The sequence below is a fragment of the Tauraco erythrolophus genome, chromosome 1 (genome assembly GCF_009769465.1).
Source record: "Tauraco erythrolophus isolate bTauEry1 chromosome 1, bTauEry1.pri, whole genome shotgun sequence".
Classification (NCBI taxonomy): Eukaryota; Metazoa; Chordata; class Aves; order Musophagiformes; family Musophagidae; genus Tauraco; species Tauraco erythrolophus.
Window position 1 is genome coordinate 92,447,172 of NC_141465.1, and position 22,239 is coordinate 92,469,410.

The following is a 22,239-nucleotide window of genomic DNA, read 5'->3' on the forward strand; positions in this document are numbered from 1 at the left end:
GTCAGAAATTCAAATATTTGAAGTACTTATTTTTATTTCTTTTTTTTAACCATAGTCCAGTTGACTGGATTCTTTTATATATTCAGGTTGCATTATTACATTTTGAGGTCTCAGTACTGTTTCTCCCATAAGGATTTAACAGAAGGACTTCCTCTCCAAGCACGTATGTCACCTCGTTGCCCTCACATTTCCCACAGTAATAGGATCCATAGTTGCTAACCTTTAATAGGAAACACCAACAATATTCCTTTTCTTAAGTGGCTTCCTAAACCTGAGGTGCAACTAAAGCAACTAATAAAAGGGACAGATGGTTTTCTAGATAAAATGAAGATACATAGCAGATTTATTCTACTAGAATTTCACTAAAGCAGTTTATCTGGTGTTACACAGGAAATAATGAGTTGAGATGGAAAAAGGGTGAATAGAACAGGGATTTTAAGAAGAAAAAAGAACTGTCTGTGACAACTAGAACATGACAAAGTTACTACTGGCATTCTTTAGAGATAAGCCTTGGGAATAAAAGAGTGTAACAGCAGGAGCCCGCTAGTTAAATTATTAGATCATTCAAAGTGACACCAAAGGGAACATTATTATACGGGACATATTCGACTATTCTACAGAAGTGTTTGGATGACCTTAAGAAGCAACACAAATGAGATATTTAATAGTATATATGTGAACGAACAAGTCTTGTGTTTGAAGAAAACTAGTGGTCAAAAGTGGTAGAAGAGGGAAAAAAAAGATCTGTACCTTGTTAGAACCAAAAAAATAGCAGAAGAAAACTGTGAAAAAATTGAATACAACTGAAGAATACATAACGTATAAATAAATCCATTATGGGGATATTTATGCTATCTGGATCACTGTGTTCTCTTCTGATCATGCATACTGAAGAAAGTTTAACCAAAAGTGCAAAGTTTTAATAGGAGGTATCATGATTATCAAGAATGCCTATCATACCGAAGAAAAGCAACAGAAGTATTACAGCTGGCAAAGGCACACATGGCTACAAATACTTAAAATTCTGATGGGAAAGTACAGATAGAATAAAAATGATAGGGAGACAACAAGAGGATGTACAGAAAACTCTGATTGGGTTCTAAATATGTATTTATCAGTTCAGAGAAAGAGTAATATTATCTGTTTTCATGTGACACCAAAGATTGGAATCTGAGAATTTTCCTTTTCAGTAGCATGCCTTTGTTTTCTCAAATCAACAATTGGTGTGATATAGCAGTAATGATCTGTATTGAGGCTTTGAAGATTCCATCTCACTCATCCTCATACCTCTCTTATAATTAAATAGTAATGAAAGGGTAGAGTGTGTTAGCCTTAGTGTGTATATATATTTATTTTAAAAAAAACAAACCAACAAACAAACCAAAACACAACAAAACTTGATGCCTTTATTAATTTTTAACATACTTTGGTAGCTACTGTAGGACTTGCCCTGACTGTAGAGTTTCATGGGATGAAATATGGTCAGTAGTTCCTCCTGATCTGGAAACAGCATCGTCTTTTCTGCCTTGTTACTGTTAACAACCCTGTTGCATAGACTGAAGGAGAAAAAGTGCATGAACTCTTCCTTACATCAGAAACAGACGTAGGTGTTAAAGCATTAAATGTGAAATGGAGTCTTACACTTTAAAAAAATCAGAAAAGAATGGTGGTTTTTTATATGGAGATAACAGGAGAGGTCAGAAGTTGGGATGATGTAATTCAATTGTTCTTTGAGGGCAGACGTAAGTGACATGTAACTTCTATGCAATATGTACTATGCAAGACTGGTATTCTACAGTTTACAGGAGATAATGCAGAAGCCGTAGTATTGGAAGCAACAAGAAACCAAAAGCACAAAAAAAATCTTTTCCAGATTTTTTTTTTTTTAAATTGTCTCTTACTGTTTCAAGATTACGTCTTAATTTCTTCATTTTTAAAATCAAGAAGAAAAAAAATAATCTAGCTGACAGTTTTAATCTAATAAATACTGATCTTTTCAGTACCTTAAAATGTAGTTGCCTTCAAGACTACAGTAGCTATTTATAAGCTTTCTGTTTACAAGCCTCTAATATATGAAGCATGCATTCCCTGATAACTTTGAACCTTTACACTATTTTTTAAAATGAAATATAATTTTGGAACAAATCTTATTCTAATGGAGAAACTGTAAGTAACATTGAAATTAAGTTTACACACTTTACACTTTTTCCTGGAATACATAAATAAAAGAGACTCTTTGTATCATACAGATTTATGTTATTCCAAATAATTGTGTGACACAACTATAACTCAAAATTTTCTCGATTTTCTTATTATATGGACATAAGTCTATTATTAAAAATTCCTGAATTTTTACTTATATGTTGGAAATTATCAATGTTCTTTTTATGTAACTACAGCTTTCAAAGCAAAAAACCTGGCCCTTTATTTTTTTCTCTTTAGCAGATATCAATAAATCTGTGCTACATAAGGAAAAAATACTCAGCTGTTAATATGATCTGCCCTTTAAATGGTAGAACATCACAGTAGTACACTGAGTTAAGCATTAATATAATGACTTTGACATGCTCTGGGAAGCAACTCATTCACATGGTAAAATCTTGTGGAACCAAAGAAGACAGAGTTCTACCTGGTATTGATGGCCACATCATCAAAGATGTGCTTTAGTGAACTTGATATTTCCACCTGCTGCTGGTGTTTATATAAAATATCACACGTTATTATTGATCTATGATAGATGATGAAAAGCAAGGAATCGTCTAATCTTAACTTTTAAAAATAGAACTATTTGAAGTGCCTTTTCAAATCATACTTTTATTTGAGAAAAAAAAAGTTTTATGAGTATTTGTTTTCTCTGAAGAAAAGTGAAAGAATGATGAGAAATGCCACTAATAAAAATAGATTCAGGGTAGTGAGAAACAAAGACAAATTTAAACCGCCATCTTTCTTCCCCCCTTTCCCAGACTCAACTTATGTCTTTCACTCCTGGTTCCTCTACTTCCACCTCTGAAAGGTACAGGCAGATGAGGAACGGGAGTTGCAGTCAATCCATAACTGCTCCTGTCTGCTTCTCCTTCCTCCTCATGAATTTCCCTTGCTTCATCATAGGGTCTCCATAGGCTGCAGTCCTTCAGGAAATATCCTTCCTCTCCAGTGTATTGTCCTCCACTGGCTGCAGTGTGGGTATCTGCCCCGGTGCCATGGAGCACCTCTTCCTCATCTGACTTTGGTGTTCCCTCTGGTGTTTCTCATTCTCTTTTTCTCCTTCTCACTCTGTGTGGCATTTTTGCCTTTTCTTAAATGCATTTTCCCCAAGGTGCCACCTTCTTGGCTGAGGAGCTCAGCTGTGCCCTGCAGTGGGTCTGTTGGAGCTGACTGGAACTGAATATGTCCAGCATGGTATGGCCCCAGCCTCTCCTCACAGTGGCCATCCCTGCAGCTCCTCCCCGCTGCCAGCACCTGGGCACTTACAGACAGTACAATTACAATACTGATTTTTGCACATTTAATTATGAAATAATTGCCACATACTGGACATCTTTATGTTGAGTTAGGAGATCAGATTTCCTATCAAATGTTGTCTCAATAGAGTTTGGAAAAGAAAGGATTATTAGAAACCAGTAAGGAGACCATTAAAATGGTTCAATGGTGAAAGATGAATAATGGGGATGGGCTTCAAGTACTGAAGCATCACGTCTATCCTGGGGAAAATGACCAGCTCTTGCCAGACTTCACCATTTTTTAATAGCAGTTTTGAAAACAGCTAAGTTGAGCATTTTTAAAACATTTCAGCTTTCAAGAGATGGGTGCCAAAGCTTTGTTTGTGGTTCGTATCCTACAAGCTTGGTACCAAAGGAAGTAACCAAATGCTCAAACACTCTCAGAACATGAGTCACAATTCATAATGTCAGGAAAGACATGAAAATTATGACTGATGATTTCTTTAAGCAGGAAAATGCAATACAAATACAAAGGGCAAGATGCTTAAACTGACCCAGAGATTTCTTATTTTATTTTTATCTTAAACATACATCCTCTTAATCCAATCCAACGTCTTTTAACATTTGAGTTGTTTGGAAAGTCTCATCTTTCTCTATCAATTATGTTTCCTTCCTTTTTCCTTTATCTTAGTCATTGATATTGGAACGTCTTTGCTTTTCATATTTTTATTGAAAGTCCAACATAAAAATATGGTTTTGTGGTTATGTCCTTTATGAAATTATTTATTATTGATTCACAATGTCGGATTTTGTCTGTTGCTTGATTGCAGCAGGTAGAATTTAGAATGGCTTTCACATTCATAGAAATAGAGTATACTAATGATTTCTAAAAAAATACATGTGTGTATACATATTTACTATTTTGCTCCCTTAAACCCATGCAAATTAATGTGTTACATTTTCAATTTCATTTGTTAGATAGGCTTTAATAACATCTAGCTTTTTTTTTTTTTATTGTTTTTTTATTTATTTGTAGTCAGTTACATTCATTCAATTCCACCAGTTTTGCAGTAGCTAGATTCATTTAGTAATGGATTTCCATAAATTGAATTATCCTCTTAGCAGTACTTTTCCAGCTATTCTCTTTTTCATTTTGAATGGGAAACATAGAAAGCTGGCCAATGCAGGCGTTGGCATATGTGCAGGGGAATGTTTTGTTTTCAGGTCATTTAATGAAATAAAGCTGGAAAGAAATTTGTGTTATTTAGATAAACATTGTGCCTGTGGTAAATAGCAGTTGCTTTAGTTTAATATGTCCCTTATGAGTATTATGCATTATTACAAAGTGAACATCAGAAAATTTAGCTGAACCTTCGTTTTCAAGAAAATACCAAAATCCAAATCAAATTAGTATGCACACAAGAAAGGTTCTCAAAATTGTTCTGCAGTTAGGCACTCACAGGAATATAGTCGCTGTGTACTGACCTCGGAGAGGCACAGGTTAATAATTCCACAAAGTGCTTAATAGCAGTTCACTGTTTGGCATAAGAGAATTAGCAATGCATTGCACTATATAACCACCTACAAAACTTGATTGCGTGGCTGATTACAACCTCCTCCAGGAGTTCTGCTTCTTTGCCTTTCATGCATCATATAATAAAGTGTCTGTGGCATTTTCTCTTAGCCGAATCATTAAGGCTTATTACTAATTCAGTGCCCTGGTCTGATCTTTTGTACTTTTGCACACACATTCGTATTTCCTAAGTGGGGGTCCCATGCAGCCCAATGAATGTGCAATTCAATTCAATATGCATCATATTCTCTTTTTCAAGCAAGATTTAACTTGGCATTTTACATGCAGACTGTACAATAGGAGCCTCTGCACAAGCTTGCTTCTTTTCGTGTGGCTAGGCTAGCCTTAAAAAGGGCTAGAACATGTACAAGTTAGGTAAATCGATGGGAGTCTTAGGACAGTTAAAATTCATGACACTTTACAGTAAAACTAGTATTTTTCCTACATCTAAGGCAGCCTTACATGCAGCTAGAATGTATTTCTCTTTAGAACTCAAGTGATTGTTAGGAAACATGACGGATACTAAAGCCATCGCTATGTTGCAGAGTGGGAGCTTGGTGAGCCTATTTTCTCTTGATATGCTGTGGTTAGGCTCCCAGATGCTTAGGTCACGTTTCTGTTTTGCATGTTTACTGCGCATCTACATCTTTTAGTGGGTATGCTCCACCACACAGTTCTCTTCGTCCTTCACCCACACAAACAAGATTTTTGTACTAGCTGACTGTTGACTGGTGTACAGGTAGCATGACTGTCACTTGCTGTAAGATCTGCCATTCAGTTTTTGTAATCACAAACACTTTCTTTACTACACAGTTCTTTTTTTCTGTAAATTTTGTAACGAACAACAAATTCTACATAGATAATGAACATGACAGAGTATGGTATGCTTTAGTTTGGTCATGTAAGGGTATTTCAGACCAAGCAGACACAGTGAGTTAGCTTAGTCCTAATATCTGACAGGAAATGGCAATGGGATCACTCTGTCTAACTTCAGCTTTTAAATGTAACGCATGTATCAATCTAGACAGCGAGAGGCAGTGTGGATAATGCCCAGAAAGATTCACAGCCAATTTTTTAATTGTGTGACTTTCACAATTCAGCACAGATCTTAAAAAGCATTCAGCAATCACTGTCTTACCTCTCATGGTCAACACTGCAAAATACATTAGTAATCCACAGTCTGGATTGTTCTTAAAGTCTGGTTTTTAATCTTCAGTGGGAATTGAAATATGAGAATTCTAGTATGTTTCAAAGAGTACTTAGTGCCTATATGCTAGGACCTGAAGGAAGCCCTTGTTCATTGCAGCTGGAGAAGTCTAAGGATAAACCCCTGACTAAATGTAGGCATTTCCTTGACATATACACGTACATGTATTCACGTGTGTATATATACATATGTATAAACACAATTTCTTATTTCCATATATGTGGAAATCTGGAAGGATATTTAGACATCTAAATCTTAATGAAATTAAAGAAAGCTAAACATCTGATTTGATACTTAACTGAATATTTTTATGGACAACAGCCATTACAGCAGCTATCAAATACCTACTCTACTCAGCAGAACAGAACACCATGCAATCTGCACTGTTAACTGGTATCTCTGCTTTTCTAATTTGAAACTTGATTAACTTCTTAATAACTAATATTAGGGTAAAATGAAAAGTCTTTTGACTCAGTAAACCAACTCCAGCTGAATCTTTAATTATTGGTTGAATTCATTGAATTGAGAAGGATTCGGTCATTGTGAAGGTTACAGACTAAATGATCTGAAACTTTTTTTCAAGTCATCCACATAATTGCAATGCACTGATAATTTTCATACTTCTGTAAAACCTAGGGAACTGGCTCAATGTTATTAAATAAATGAAATATTAATATGTGGTAATTGTGTTTTTTAAAGCTGAAGTAACATTGCAAAATTTCATGCCAATCTAACAAGGTAAGAAATTATGTCTGAAAGAATGTTATTTCCTGTCAGAGCAGGTTTTTGGTGGCTTCTTTTGCTTGAGGGTTTCTTTACTCTTGTGCCTTGTTTGTGATTCAGTTATTCTTTTTCTAGCCATTTGAACTAAGAAAAATACTGTACTTGGCATACATAATTAACAGTCATGTAAAGAGAGAAAGTGCGCTTCATACTGCCTGCTTTCTGCCCACGATATTCTCACTGACTACAGACAAACACTCTAAAATCAATATTTAATGAATGACATGAATATTTTGCCTGATACTGAAATATAGCAGCCTTTTTTCTTATCAAAGAATTAATGCTTTCACATGTCTGTTTCCATAACAGGTCTTACATTGTCTACTCAACTAGAGAGTAAAACAAAATTTGACTTAGGATGATATTAATTATTAAGTATTTTACAAATGTAACTAATTTTACAGAACTCTTTTGCAACAGGGAGAAAGACAAATATATTTAGAAGACTAACATGTTATTAGCATTGGAATTTTTTCACATAGACTTTTAAAATCTTTTCTCTCTTCTTACTATATTTTACTCCAAATGAACTTTGACATATAAATAAATTCATACCTTAATTTAAATCCTCTAGAAGTTATTTCATGTTCTTTTATGACAGTTTTGACACTCCTGATGTTTTTTAAATGTTCTGTTTATTAACTGCTGCTTTTGATCAAACGTGTTTCTCAAAAAGGCAATTATTCTGCCTGCTGCTATAGAGAAAAAGGGACATGTGTTGAAAATATTTTTCCTTAATTGTAGAAACTACAAAAAGGTGTAGATTTCTTTTTTTTTTTTAATATTTTAGTCAGAATCATGCAATAATGGGTACTAAGACAGAATAAAATGGAACATCTGTATGGTTAAAATTATTAAACTCAAAGGAGATTAATATCATAAACATATTATCTCAGTCTAGTACAAAAACATTCTTGGAATTCAATTACAATTTCTTATTTAATGACTAATTTGTGTATTTCTTAAAATAAATGAGAACAATAAAAGGCCTTAAGCTCATGCTGTCGTAAATGATTGCTTTACAAAGACTGTTTTGCCTCTCATAGCGTGATACAGTCAAGAACATTTTTAACTGGTGGAATCTGCATTTAATCACTGGTCTTGCAAAGATAATGTAAAGGATATAATTTAATTAGAATTACATTTACATGAAACAGGTTCTTTCTATTAGGAAACTATAGTTTCTAGTGTACAAAACAGAACTTTGCCATAATTATATTATCCATGCAAAGGGTACTTTTTTCTCAGTATTTTCTATCAGTAGTTACTATTTCTTTAACTGCAGGCACTTTATTACCTTTTTTTCTTCACTTTTTTGATCGAATTGTATGCATTTTTAATTTACTCCACTATTGTGTTACGGTGCCAAATACATGAAATATTCCAAATTTACACAGAGAAATAAGACTTCATTAATGCTTTCCATTCAGAAAAATATAATTTTTCCAACTTTTGCCAGTGAAATGCTGTTCATTGGCATAACCAACACAGCATGGTTAGATATCTTTCCTCTACTATAGTCTGATTCCTAGATCAGGTATAGACTAATTGAGCAGTGCAGAAGTCCGGTACTGATGAAAATTATTACGTTGCCCTCACTTCTACCAGCCAGATATACTTTGTGCCAAATTAATTCTCTGTTGCTCTTTCAGTCATACTGAAAGGGCAGAAAAGGGTGCAAAAGAGCCTAAGCAAAAGGCTGGATGTGGTCTTTGATATTCACAATGAAAGAATTTTGAAAGGCAAAACCTTGTTAAGAAGTGCAGCAAAGGCATGATTCAACTGTTTTCACAAGCCATGCTACCTCACATCAAAGGCAGTCTCGTCTTTTGAGGTTGCCTTGTCAAACTGAATTTAAAAATGGCTTTCCTGATTAGTTATCAAAGGTTTGTAAAGATAGCACTGGGATAAATGCTTTTGATCCAGCCAGTCATGATTTCTCCTAATGTCTCCCACTTTGAAACCTTCACTGTATTTTCTAGCCATTTTATATATATATGTATATATAAGACACACACACACACGGATAAGAATCTCTGTCCACCTTAATACAAAAAGAAGAAACCAAACCCTGAAAAGACAAATTTCCAGCTCAGAGAAGACTGAGTTTGGTCTAAATTCATATCTACACACAGTGTCTGAATAAGCTGAAACATAGACAGTTGGGAAATAGAAATCCATAACATCTCCACAGGTAAAACTTTCACTGTTATCAGTGGAAATAAAAGTACTTAGTACTGGATGCTTTTTTTTCCTTTTCAATCTTCCCTTTTAAACAGTGATAATTATGATAGAAATCACAACAGTTATGGTAGGATACACAAGGAGGTGCAAATCTTAACAGAATATTCCCAACTCAAAAAAGAATTAAGATATGACTGTTTTGTGATTTCTTGCTTATTTCCCAAGCTTTCTTTTTAATGTTGAAAATAAAAGTCTCACAATACTGTAGGTACTCAAAAGCTATTAAGAGATATGACATCTACAGCAAGAGAACAGACACCAGTAATCTGGGAGAAACAGAAAAAATTGAGCTATGTGTTTGATGCTAAGTTAGACTTGTGGGGATAGAATATGTACTATCCCTATAGTAGATGTATTGTAAAAGAAACAGCTGGAAGTAGTATAAAGCATTTAGGTAAGGTAAAATTGTTAAGACAATATTGTAAATTAACAATGTGAAATTAACAAACAAAGTGAAATTTGACGACCTTGCATTTGCTGAATTCAGACTCACTGGATTATCTTTCATCTCTGAATTTTGAAAGTACTTGCATATGAAAATGAAAGACTACTTACAAATATTTTCAACAAATCATCCAGAGCAAAAGTGGTACCCGGTAATTGAAGTAACAGAATTTAGTATGGTTAAGAGGCATAAGAGTAGCCCTTGCAATTGCAGGACTGATACCTGATCTCAGTAATGCCAAGTTTTCAGGCTTTTTTAGAGAAATACATTATACTTTTCCCTATAGAAAATATTACTATAAACTGTTACCAAGAAAGGCAAAGCTGCAGAAATGGATTCATTCTAAGTCATCTAATAAAATAGGACCCTGAGCACTAAGAAGGAAGTAAGACTACTAAATATCTTCGGATATAAGTATTGCAAAAGTTTGAATTAACTGTACAGTATCCTGAATATTCAGCACTGGTTGCAGAGTTGTTCTGCAGTCATTTTTGGGCCTTTGCGAATATGGATGAGGAAACTTGGCTGAAGAGTGAAAGCAATTCCTGACTGAGGTGTTTTAAAGCTTAACAATTATTTGATTGCCAACTTTTATTTGTCTGAACTAGACTTTTGTGAAATAAAATTTTATTGTTAGTCTTATAAACTATTCCTTGCTGAGATATAAACATGATCAAACTCTAAACTGATAATTCTAAATCTGATTTTGGAAATTAGTTTTCTTTTTTTCTGAATAGCATAGAGCATTTTAACAAAAACTACATGGTCTCAGTCACTGTCTGAAACTTTTGTCATTTACTGATGAACAGCGTTTGCTGTCTCTTTACCAGCAACTCAAAAATGCCTTTAGCTATATATTGCTAGCTACCTTAATTGAAATAGAGGAGTGAAAAGTGTGCTCCATTTTCAGTGTGGAAATACAGCTTTTAGATTTATTTCAGTTGGAAGACAAGGGAATAGATGAGAACTCTTCATGCCAGAAGAAATAAACAAAGTGGTGGGTATTTAGAATTGGAGAACACATGATTATTCACACTGAACTCTACGGGAGTGTTGATACTTTCAGTATTTTAAAATTGCATGAAATGTTTAGGTGTCCAAATATTTACTTAGAAATCCATTTGGAAATCTCAGGCTTCTTAACCATGATCTTCATTTCCAGGGATCAATTCACTTATCTGCCTGTAATTGTCTGCTGCCATTTGATTTGCCTCAGGGTAGCCTACTCCAGCAATCATGCATGTTTCTCCTGCGTAGTCTTTGTCCTCTCTGCCAGCTTACAGAGAATGTCATGGTACCCTAGATGCCTCAAATAACATCTGATCATGGTCTGTGGGCAACTGAACCAAGTCCCACTTTTGAAAAGAAAGATAACATCCTTGCAGACACCTGCATGTAAATGCTTATATTTACATTTATATTACCGTAAATGTATCTGGATCACATGTTTAAATTTTTTTAGTCCTGTTATATAGTTTTTATTCTTTGCTGAAGAAAAAAAGCATGGTTGTGACTGGTGAACAAAACTTTACTTTAGGCTTGGCTGACTACCCTAACAGCAATTTAGATGCTGTAGACACCCACAGATTAATACTTACATGTAGGTGTCTTAATCTCGAATTGGATCCCACTTGTAGATATCTCGAAAATCATATAGAAGGGTAAATGTCTTAGGGCTGGATCCACAGAAATAATTGGGAAAAAAAAGTGTTTGCTTTAATATCTCTTATAGAGGAGTATGGATTCTCCTGGCTGCTTTAGTTAGTGCACAAGCCTGTCTGTCAGGCAGTACCAAAGTGTTCTATGGCTTCAGTGACATATTTAGTGGCAGTATGGTACTTCCTTATTCGTCAGCATCCATGCCAACAAAACGTAATGGTAAATGCACATTTAAGTAGCTCTGAATTCATGGAGTGCTTAGGACAGTAAAAGCTTCCAAATGAGTAATTGCTTCACACAGACAGCTTTTGCATCTTAAATTGCTCAGTGGTTGGGCTTTGAAATAGCCTGTGTTTCTATTAGCTAATCTCCAGGCACTGTAGAAAAGGCAATAGACTGCAAATGGATTCATAGAAGAAATGAATGCAGCATGGTAATAGTGGGAAAGAAAAATCAGAACTGTTTCCTCCTGGGAACTATTATAAAGGGAGGAAGGAAACAAGTTTCTTGCCTGCAGATAGTTACAAACATGGCATATTTTTTGTTAAACATTTTTCTGATTTCATATTTTAAATATTTTTAGAAGTTTTCCATTACTTCCCTATAGAACTTAATCCTCATAATATATTCTGATGAAGAAAACCAATGAACCGTGCCTAGGGGTATCATTTTCTTACTTGCTGAGTAGACATGTTACTAGCATAGGCAAAACTTTTCTTCAGTATAACCAAGATCCTTGAAACTGAGGTGGTACTTTTTAAAAATTCATGTTTAAAACATAATGAAATATTCTTTTCTGCAACATGCTGCATATTTGGTATCTACTATATTGTAAGTGTAAAATTCATTCCTGACATGAGGGTTCCATTGACAGTTTTGTATGTGAAATAGGCTGAAGACTAGATCAAAGACTGACTACAGTTTTCTATACGGTTTGCCCTTTCGCATATGGAGCTTATGCAGTACTTTTTTTTTTTCTTTTTTTTTTTTTTTTTACAAGAAGGGAGAATGAGAAGCTTGTGAGTCTATTCAGTATTAAAGAATTACACAAGATAGAATATTACAATACATAACAGCAGTTGCAAGACTAGTTCCCACTACTCTGATGCACGATAAAACCACAGAGAAACTATAATATATGGACTGAATATTCTTTGTTTGTCTGGATTATCAGTTTTAAGTTAGCACTTTCACTTCCACCTCACAGATGATTAGCAGTTAGGCAGCAACCCTGCTTACATGATTTTTAACTCTATGGAGACAAATCCGCATGTCATTTATAGCACTCTTGGCAGTATATGCTGTAATTGAAGAATGAAAATATCTGTTACCAGAAAGAAAACATCTATTCAGGTGGGGAAAGCACTAAGTAGTATGTGAGTTTGGTAATAATATTAAAATTATCTACATTTGCTAACTGTATGAAATTTGTATGATTTTGAGATATTATATTTTTTCTTTTCCTATTTGCTGATGTTAGATTAAAAAACAGATGCTCCTTGTTTTTATTTCTACTGTTCTGAGCTCTTGTTTTATTAACATTTTTATTTGTGTGGACTTTCTCAGGTTATATTCAGTTGGAGGTCGGGATGGAAGTTCGTGTTTGAGTTCAATGGAATATTATGATCCTCACACAAACAAATGGAATATGTGTGCTCCTATGTGTAAGAGAAGAGGAGGTGTAGGAGTGGCTACATGTGACGGTTTTCTTTATGCAGTTGGAGGCCATGATGCTCCTGCTTCTAACCATTGCTCCCGACTGCTGGACTATGTAGAAAGGTATCCAAATATATACATGTTTTTTGAATACAAAATAATGTCCAGTAGCATCATTTTCTTATCTAAGTGATGGTAAAATTAGATGCTTTTTTACCCCAAGAAGTGCCAAATTATTTTTATTTCAAAAACTCCATAAAGATTGCAGCAGATAATTTCTTTGAAGGTTATTTTATTTCCCTTTTTTCACAGTACTATTATATATTATCATGGACACAAAAATCCACTTTTTTCACATCTCATTTAAGAAGTCTTTGTTTTTAAGGCATGAGATTACACCTTGCAGAGTCATAAAATAAATTTTGCAGAGATAAAAATTGAGCCTTGAAATAATTTTATAATACCAAATTGTGTTTAGAAGTATTTTGTATCTCTAAAACTGTAGCTGAGAAAAGAAGAAAGGTTGAACTCCTTAAGTGATTGATATTTACAGTACACGACATTGCTTCCTTTAGCAACACCGCCACTTCCTGATGTGTTGATATAAGCCTTATACACTGTATTCACAGTACCTTGAATTTTGCAAGTGGATATTCTGCAAATTCACGAGTATCTAGCAGGGCAGTAGGGCACAGTTGGAGTGACTGTAGAATTCAATTTGAATATTTCATGAAGGTTTGACTTTTTTCTCTTTCTGCATGCTTTAAAATAGAATAGGGAAAATATACTCTCCAAATATGTATAAGGTGCAAAGGTTAAAGCAGATATGTGTGAATAGTTGGTTTTATCTTAACATACAAGTAAACATAGGAGCTGGGAGAGATTTATCTATCTATTTTCTGAAGGAGTTAAACTTTAATTAAATGTCAGTTGTAGCTTCTGCTGAATCTATCTTGGCATTTACCAGTTCCCAATATGTAATCCAAAAATTATAAGTTAAAACTTACTCCTTAGGTTATCTATACAATTTTCTTCAGTCTTAAGCTCATTCCCATGTCTACTGTATGTAAGTAAAGATCACAGACTGCCTGAAGTAGTTTATCCCAGCCCGCAGCTAAGCTGCCACGAGGTCCCTCGCTCACTCCTTCTCCTCAGGGAGGTGGAGAGGAGAAAAATGTAAGAAGAGGCCCAAGAGATAAGAATAGGGAGGGATCACCCACCGACCATGGCCCCGGGCAAAACCGACTGTCTTGGGGACAAATCAATTTAATTAGTTAACAGCTCATTCAGAGAGGATAATGAGAAAACAAAGCCAGATCTTAAAAGAACACCTTCCTCTCACTCACTCCTTGCTTCTTCCAGGCTCTACCTCCCTTCCTGAGAATGGAGGGTCACAGGTCAATTCATCACATGTTGTTTCTGCCACTCCTTTCTTAAAGGAGAAAGACTCCTCACACTCTTTTCTTCTGCTCCAGTTGGATCCCCTCCTCACAGGACAGTCCACAGACTTCTCCAGCATGAGTCCTTCTCGCAGGATGCAATCCTTACCTATCAGATTGCTCTGGCGCAGGCTTTTTCCACAAAGTCATGGCTCCTTAGGGAGCTGCCACCTACTCCATCATGTGTTTCCACAGACTTCAGACGCCTCTCCACCTCGTTGTCAGTCTCCAGCAGCTCATGGAGACTATTCTCTTACAACCTCCCTCAGGCTCAACATCTCTGCTCCAGCGTGGGCTTCTCCATGGGCTGCGGGTGGGTCTCTGCTCCACCTAGGCTGTCATGGCTGCAGAGGGGCCGCTTCCGTCTCACCGCGGGCTGAGGGCAATCCCCGCTCCAGCACAGCTCCTCCCGCTACATCTGCACTGACCCAGTGTCGGTGTGTCCGTCTCTCCCAGATCTCAGCCCTCTCCAGACACACTTGGCCCAGCGGCACCCCGGCACGGGGCGCTTCCAAGCTCTCCCAGCGCCGCCGCCATGGCCATCTCCAGCCGGTAGTGTCTGCCCGGTGTGGGCAGCCCCCGGCCGGGAGGGGGGAGGGGGGAGCAGCCCCCGCATCCTCCTCTCCTCACTGCGAGTCCGAAACCACCCTTTAGTCTCCTTTGTCTCCGTCTTAAATAGCACATTTGCACCGACGCTGATGGCTCAACCCCGGCCTGAGGTGATGAGGGGTCTGACCTGGCCAGAGGCCGGTCTGACCAGTTTTGGAGCCCGGGATGTTTTTTTCGGTTATTGTTTTGTTCTGTTTTGTTTTCCAGCTACTTACAGGGGCCATCTCTGCAACCCGTTCTATGCTACCAAAACTCCATCACCTAAACCCAGCACGCTGCCAAATGCTTTACTTCTCGTCTCCAACAGATGGAAAGTTCATCAAAGAAATCCCATGATGCCTGTACTTACAGGGCCTAGCCTCGTGGGCTTCTCCTTATAGGGAATAATAACCAGAATTTTCAATGAAATAAATTTATATTAAGACTACTAGTGACAATATTAATAAGTATGAAATCTTTCCAACTACTTCTGTTCATTGGTACTTGTAAGGGAGATTTTCTTTCATTTTTCGGTCTCTGGTGTTGAAGAGAGACCACATCCCAACACATTTGTCTTTCTCAGTGGAGATTGTAACAACAAACTAAATCACATATCCTTAAGCTATTTTACGTACTGGTATCTGAATGACATCATGCAGTGTTCCTCGTCTAGGTATTTTTGTGCTGATAGCAAAAAATGTGGATGATGTACTTCATGGGCAGTTAGCTTTCAGACTAAAAGCTGGGACTGGCAAATCAGAATTTATAAGGCTACTAGCTTAAATTGAGCGGATGTTAGTTAATCAGTGGACTCCACTAAAACGTGAGCAAACTCTCATGGCCCTCCCAATGATTGATAAGCTTATAACGTGTCTGGGATATGATTGAATGTATCTATTTTTACATTCAAAAATAATGCATCATCTTCTAAATATAAAAACATCTCAAAAACTTAGGAAACCAAAAACTAGTAAGTGATAATGAGTTCTATTATGGTAGGTTATTTTATATATCTCTGAAAGTTTTACTTTCTGTAAATATCTAGGACATCTTTTTTAAGTAAGTCTCTTTTCTTTTTAAGGAATGAGTCTCCACTTCAGTCATTTTGTCATTCTGATGCAGCCTGATAGGATGTGCTTTATTCAAATACCAATTTGCTCCTGGAAGACTGTCAAACCAGACATAATGTTTTAAAATTTATTTTCGAGATTATGTGAATTTAAAAATTTGTAAATGTTGTAAAATGTGTTTTTTAAATGCCACTGCTAAAATCCTGCTCAATAGTAACTAGAACTCCTAGTTTGATCACTTCTAAGATTGATTCAATTTTAAAGGATTTGCTATAGATTCAAGTATCCTAAAATAAAATAATAGTTATGTTTGTCAGCTCTTCACAAGCTGGACAAGTACAATGCTGTATTCCTTTTTAAAGGTAAAATAACTAGTTCCTTTTTAAGAATTACAAAATTTTGAAGATATTTTGGCAGATCTTTATAAAGTATTTATTTTCTTTTCCAAATGTTACTCAAAACTTGACAGCTATTAAAAACATAAGCAACTGATCTACAGTTTTTCCCCTTCGTCTCACCCTATTTTCAAACTGATTTCTTTCCACATTCAGGAACTTTTATCATAACCCTTCTCACTAGGGCATGCCTAGTTATTATAAAGGTGAAATATACAGTTGTTCTTAGCAGAAGAAAGGATATAAGAAATCTCAGACACTTTCCTGGCAATTACAGAATACAAGTTCTTGTGAGGTTCTATTTTGTTGACAGAATTGAGTTATAAGAATTCTGTTTAGCCTTATATACTTGTTTATTAAAAAAAAATAACGTTCAAAGATGTCAATTGTATTTAATTTCCCTGCTTTTGCACCTCTTCACCTTGACCCTTGTAATTCAAGAGTAGCGTATCAAAGAGTCTATTAAAATTTATTGCCTTTAGGCAGGTGAAGATACAATACATGCTGGTGCATTTTACTGGTTGGGAAACTCAGCTAGAGGCATAAAATGCTGTTGTTGAAAAGTCACACAGTCTTTGAAAAAATCTATTCAAAATTTTTTGGGGGGGGAACTTACTACATGTGCATTTCCCTTCCGTATATCTAAGCATTGTTTTAAATTATTTTCCTCTCACGTTTTCAAAGATATTTATCACATATCTAGATATTTAACTCAAAATTTCTTAAGAAAAAATAGCAAAATTAAAAAATGTGAATAAATAAAACAAAGAATTTATTTTTTTAAAAAGCTAACAACACAATCAATGGTATTTTAGACATAAAAAGTTGAACACAAATTTTAACATCTTCTTTTCTGAGAAGTACCCATAAAGGCAGAAAGATTAGCAGCCAGTAGATAATCAGAATTTTTTCCCAAAATGTATTTATCTGTCAAGGCTAAAGAAAATTCTGTTATTGTCCAATGTGAAGGTCATGTTTATAAACCAAAAGGCAGTTACAGGCAAAGCACTGTAACATTGTTGTTGCAATATTTATATTTTAAGTTTAAAAATTTCCATTGTTCAAATATAACGTGGGACTTCAAACAGTGTTTCTACTAGTTGCTTATTGAAAATATGAATGACTGAAATAGTTTCAGATGCTCTTATAGGCAGCCTTTGTAGTAAACACCTGGAATTTTCCTCTTTGTAAAACATAAGTATATACAACTTTCTGTAGGATTATCAACTTCTAGCGAATAAAGTTTAGACTATGAGAAAATATGTTGAAAGAACTTGACTCCCACCAAAAAAATGAAATTATAACTAATGCTGTCTTTTAAGGGTGTAGGAGAAACTGATTTGATGCCTAATTTTATATCAATATAGTAGTTAGAGGACTTGTAAATAAATAAGATTCTTAACCATTATAGAATTCCTTCATCATTATTTTAGAGAAATGATCATGCCCAAAGTGTGATGTACTTTACACTTAAGCAAATGACTAAAGCCAGTCAAAGGATTTATATCCTTAAGCTGTTTATTTTCCCCACTGATTATCAAGTGATTCTGCTACATAGCAGAAATGCTTAAGGACAGATGAAATTAACTCTATTATACTGTGATACAGTATTCTATTTTAGTCATATTTGTCATCTAAGAATGAGGTATCTAGTTTACCCTAGTACTCCAAACATCCTTAGTAACAAACTGAAAGGCATTATCAAAAGGGGATTCATTTCTATTTCAAAGATGTCCAAAAAAGATACAATGGAATGGCTTCTAAAATTAACAAATTTTTACATTATTAATGAATATCTAAATTAATGACTTAGGCTAAATGTTTAATTTTTAAATGACTCTCATTATACAAAAGGAATTTTGCACTCAATTTTAAAAATTCTGTGGTGATTATGTCTTAAAAACAGCATTATTCTCTTCACTTGAGCAAATATCAGGAGGAGAATCTAACTCTAATACAGTTAAGCATATGTCTTGAATTCTTAGGGAGGTTTTCTGGCTGTGAATATTGTCTAGCATAATTTTAGAAATTAAAATATATCATAATATAATTTTAGAAATAATATTTTTAATATGCTACAAGAAATATCCTATTTAAGATATATATATAAAAACATACATACATCCACATATTGCTCTTATATCCTTCTCAGATGTCTTTTTTTGACACCTTACCCCACAAATACCTTAGCTTATTCCAAAAGGTTAGCTGAGCAAAAGCTCCTAATCAACATTTAGAGGTTTGAATTTGGAACACAATAAATCTGTATGTTTTCTTTTTGCTGTTAGGAAGAATATTTTTTTGATAGGATGCTAAAGGATTATTTTTTTTTCCAGGAAAAAAAGGACTATATTCAAGTGAAGATCCACGTGAATTAACACTTATCTTCTCCCTGGACTTTCAGTTTCCTTTTTCTGTCCTCAGGTATGATCCAAAAACTGATACATGGACAATGGTGGCTCCACTGAGTATGCCTCGAGATGCCGTTGGTGTCTGTCTCCTTGGTGACAGATTATATGCAGTAGGTGGCTATGATGGTCAAACATACCTGAATACGATGGAAGCATATGACCCTCAAACTAATGAATGGACACAGGTAATCGTAAAGTCTTTTTTTTTTTTGTCTGTAACATATTTTGATAGTTGTACATAAAACCATTACTTTTTTGAAAAAATAATACAGTATCTGAGGTTGTCATAGCTGTAAAACTAGTCCTAATATTTTATCAAGTATTATGTCAGGAGAGAATTAGACCTTAAGAAACTGGAAAAATACAGAATAAGGAGTCATTAGAAATATAATCTTCTTACCTTTCAGACAAAATTTTTGTTCTGATCAACTTCTATAGCTTTTTTTTCTTTCATCTTTCTTCGTGCAAAAGAAATGTCATAAAAAGTATCAAAATAGATCTGTAATTTTAATTGGTAACCAGCATGTCCTGAATGTCCTTCCTATGAAAATTTGTTTATTTTATGTAAAGAGCCAAGTTTTCATTTCATACTTCAATTCCATTTTCTTCTGTTTGGTGGATATTTTGAGATGTTGAACTGTATGTACCTTCCTAATGTTGAACCATGTAAGAATTAATAGGTATAATAGCAATAGGGGTATAATGCAAGAAACTGGGGACTAGTGATTTGGTTGTAGAAGAAATGTATTTTATTATGTCACAGGAGTGCTTGAAAGATTTCAATTCATAGCAAACACTTAAAAAGAAATGAAGGATTATCTCAACACTCTCTGTTATTGTTCTGTTTTAATACCTCGAAAGCATGATCTTACCCTAAAATAAATATTTAAAATAGACCAGATGTATTATACTGAAAAATGCTTATTTCTTTTTATGATTGTAAAGGAGGGCTTCTGTTGTCAAGCTTAAATGGAGACATACATGATATAAAATTAATGCAGAAGACCATCTTTTTTATCTGCTACTAATTAAATTCCAAGAGAAAATTTTTATGACGTTCTGTAGGAAATAAGAAATCAATTTGGAAAAAATATTTTCCCAAATCCACCAGTCCACATAAAAAAATGTTAATAACCGTGTCTGGACACAGATAGTTAGGTGTTAGAAAACACCTCTGCTTTGCTATACACAGTACCATTAATTACAGCGTATTATCATTACTATTATTATGACATATCATATATGCTGACTCAACTGTGTTAGTTTCAGAAAGATCCAGTCTTCTAAAGTTATTAATCCTTTTGTTGTCTTGAATAGCATCTAAAGCTGCCAAACTTATTCTAAGGGAGACTTTGAACCTAATCAGGAATACTGGAATTATACAATTTTGGTATTAGTAGCCTTTACCTTGCCTCAGGGACTAAAGTGAAAGCATCAGCTACAGTCTACAGATTATAGAAACCCCTTGCATATCAACAGTTCACAAAATTGATGACAGCTGTAAAATCACTTCTTTTTTTTTTTCTGTTCTCACACTTTCAAGTGTAAGACGTCAGTTGTGAGTAAGCAAATTTAAAACGACGGCACTAGGATATTATGTGTTATATTTATTTTTAGTGGTTTACATTCCCATTAGTTTCTACCATTTTAGAATAATGTTGACACAGCACTTTGGCAATCTCTTTCATGGCTTGTTCCTGTTCAGTTAATTTGTGTATTTTTTTCTGCAGATGGCTTCCCTAAATATTGGAAGAGCTGGTGCGTGTGTTGTAGTCATCAAACAACCATGACTTTGTCAGCACTGCTTAGGATATTACTGACTGTGAAATTATTATTTTTCTATCAGAAAACAAGGATGATAACTTCATGAGAACAAGGATTTACACAGTGAATACTCTGTTGATCACAAACTTGATCAAGTTTGGAAGTGAGAAAGATTAAGTATTTATGCCCTATAAAATCATAAAAACTGTTCACAGTGAACAAGAGAAAAATCAGGCTGTTATAGGCATAAGTATGTGGATACGGAGTAGTAAGTTCAGGTACTGTTCTCATGCATGTGTCCTGGATAATGGGATAATCAAGGGAGAGCTCTACACAAGGAGCAGGAGGGAATAGGAGAATAGTTCTGACTGCAAGAGTTTTAACTGCAGAAACATCAAAGTACATTTAATCAATTTTAAACTGTGTTTTTTAATAAATAAATGTAGATGGTAATATAATTTTTTTCTGTTCAGGTCTTGTCTTCAAATGGGTTATTGCCTTCTCATTTAAACAGGCAGTTTGATTCTTACTGAAGGGAAGAGGCAGAAAAGTCTGGATATTCAAGTTTCATTTATAATGACTGAGCTGTTGCTCTACAGTAGAAGGAAAACAAAACCAAAAGTAAACTTCAAAGACGTTTTTTTTGTAACTTCAGATTGTACCTCCTTGCCAGTATTAACACATGTTATAAGTGAATCTGTCAAAGGAGAAGCCTGTGTGTTTAATCTAATCATACACAAAGCAATCCTTTGACTGCACTGGGGCTTTGTTGCAAATGTGAGTGTCAAAAGAACAGTTTCCTAATTCTTTCTTAATCTTATATTCAATTTAAGCATGTGGGCTGTGATCTCATTGTTTAATGCACCTTCTGCATGTTGGAAGCTCATGAAAAGCTGGAAAATTGATACTGTTCCTTCACTGCATCATGTAACAGATGAACAATGACCAAAACAGTTTATAGATCCTCTTCTAATATTTCAAGAGGGATAAAAATACTACATTTTATTTCTTTCTGATGCTTGTACATACACAACTTTGCCTGACTAAAGCTGCCAATTTATGACTTTCCACTTATGACTAAGTACAAGTAGGGAATTCAGAATAAATGCAAGTGGAGTAAGGAAAATTAGACCATTTGATCTAATAAAGTCCATATGGTAAATATACTACTGTCATCTGTGCTAGGATTTGTCATTTCTGGTAGTAATGATACTTTGAGGTTTTAGATTTGACATTGCTGAAGTGGTTAGAATCCTAAGGCCACTAATGGAATACGAAATTCTGCTATTCAGGGAGGCATAGGCTATGGGAACAGAACTACCAAGTATACCTTTTCTTTAAAGCCTTGCTGATCCTTCAGGAAACATTTTATGGACCAAATGCAGAAACCTCACAGTCTTCTATCACTAGCAATTTTGGGTAAGAATCTGGTTGTAATTAAAAAAGTTTTCCTAGTGGAAGCCTTTGAAATGAAAAAATACCTACAGCCTTCTACTTGGGACATTTGATTTGAAGGTGTGTCTTTCCTTCTAACAGCATCAGCATGCATGGAGATCTCTGTTTCC

The 22,239-nt window shown here is 34.9% G+C and overlaps 1 protein-coding gene across 2 annotated transcripts in view; it reads left to right on the forward strand.

The window, feature by feature from the left end:
- The window catches only part of KLHL1 (kelch like family member 1), a 276,154-nt gene extending 255,454 nt beyond the window's left edge, over window positions 1-20,700 (forward strand). For both annotated transcript variants that reach the window (XM_086611712.1, XM_086611716.1), the window contains 3 exons: window positions 12,918-13,130; window positions 18,924-19,095; window positions 20,641-20,700. In XM_086611712.1, coding sequence (XP_086467838.1) covers window positions 12,918-13,130; window positions 18,924-19,095; window positions 20,641-20,700 — 445 coding nt within the window. The remainder of the gene's footprint in view (window positions 1-12,917; window positions 13,131-18,923; window positions 19,096-20,640) is intronic.
- Window positions 20,701-22,239: the final 1,539 nt, after the last annotated feature.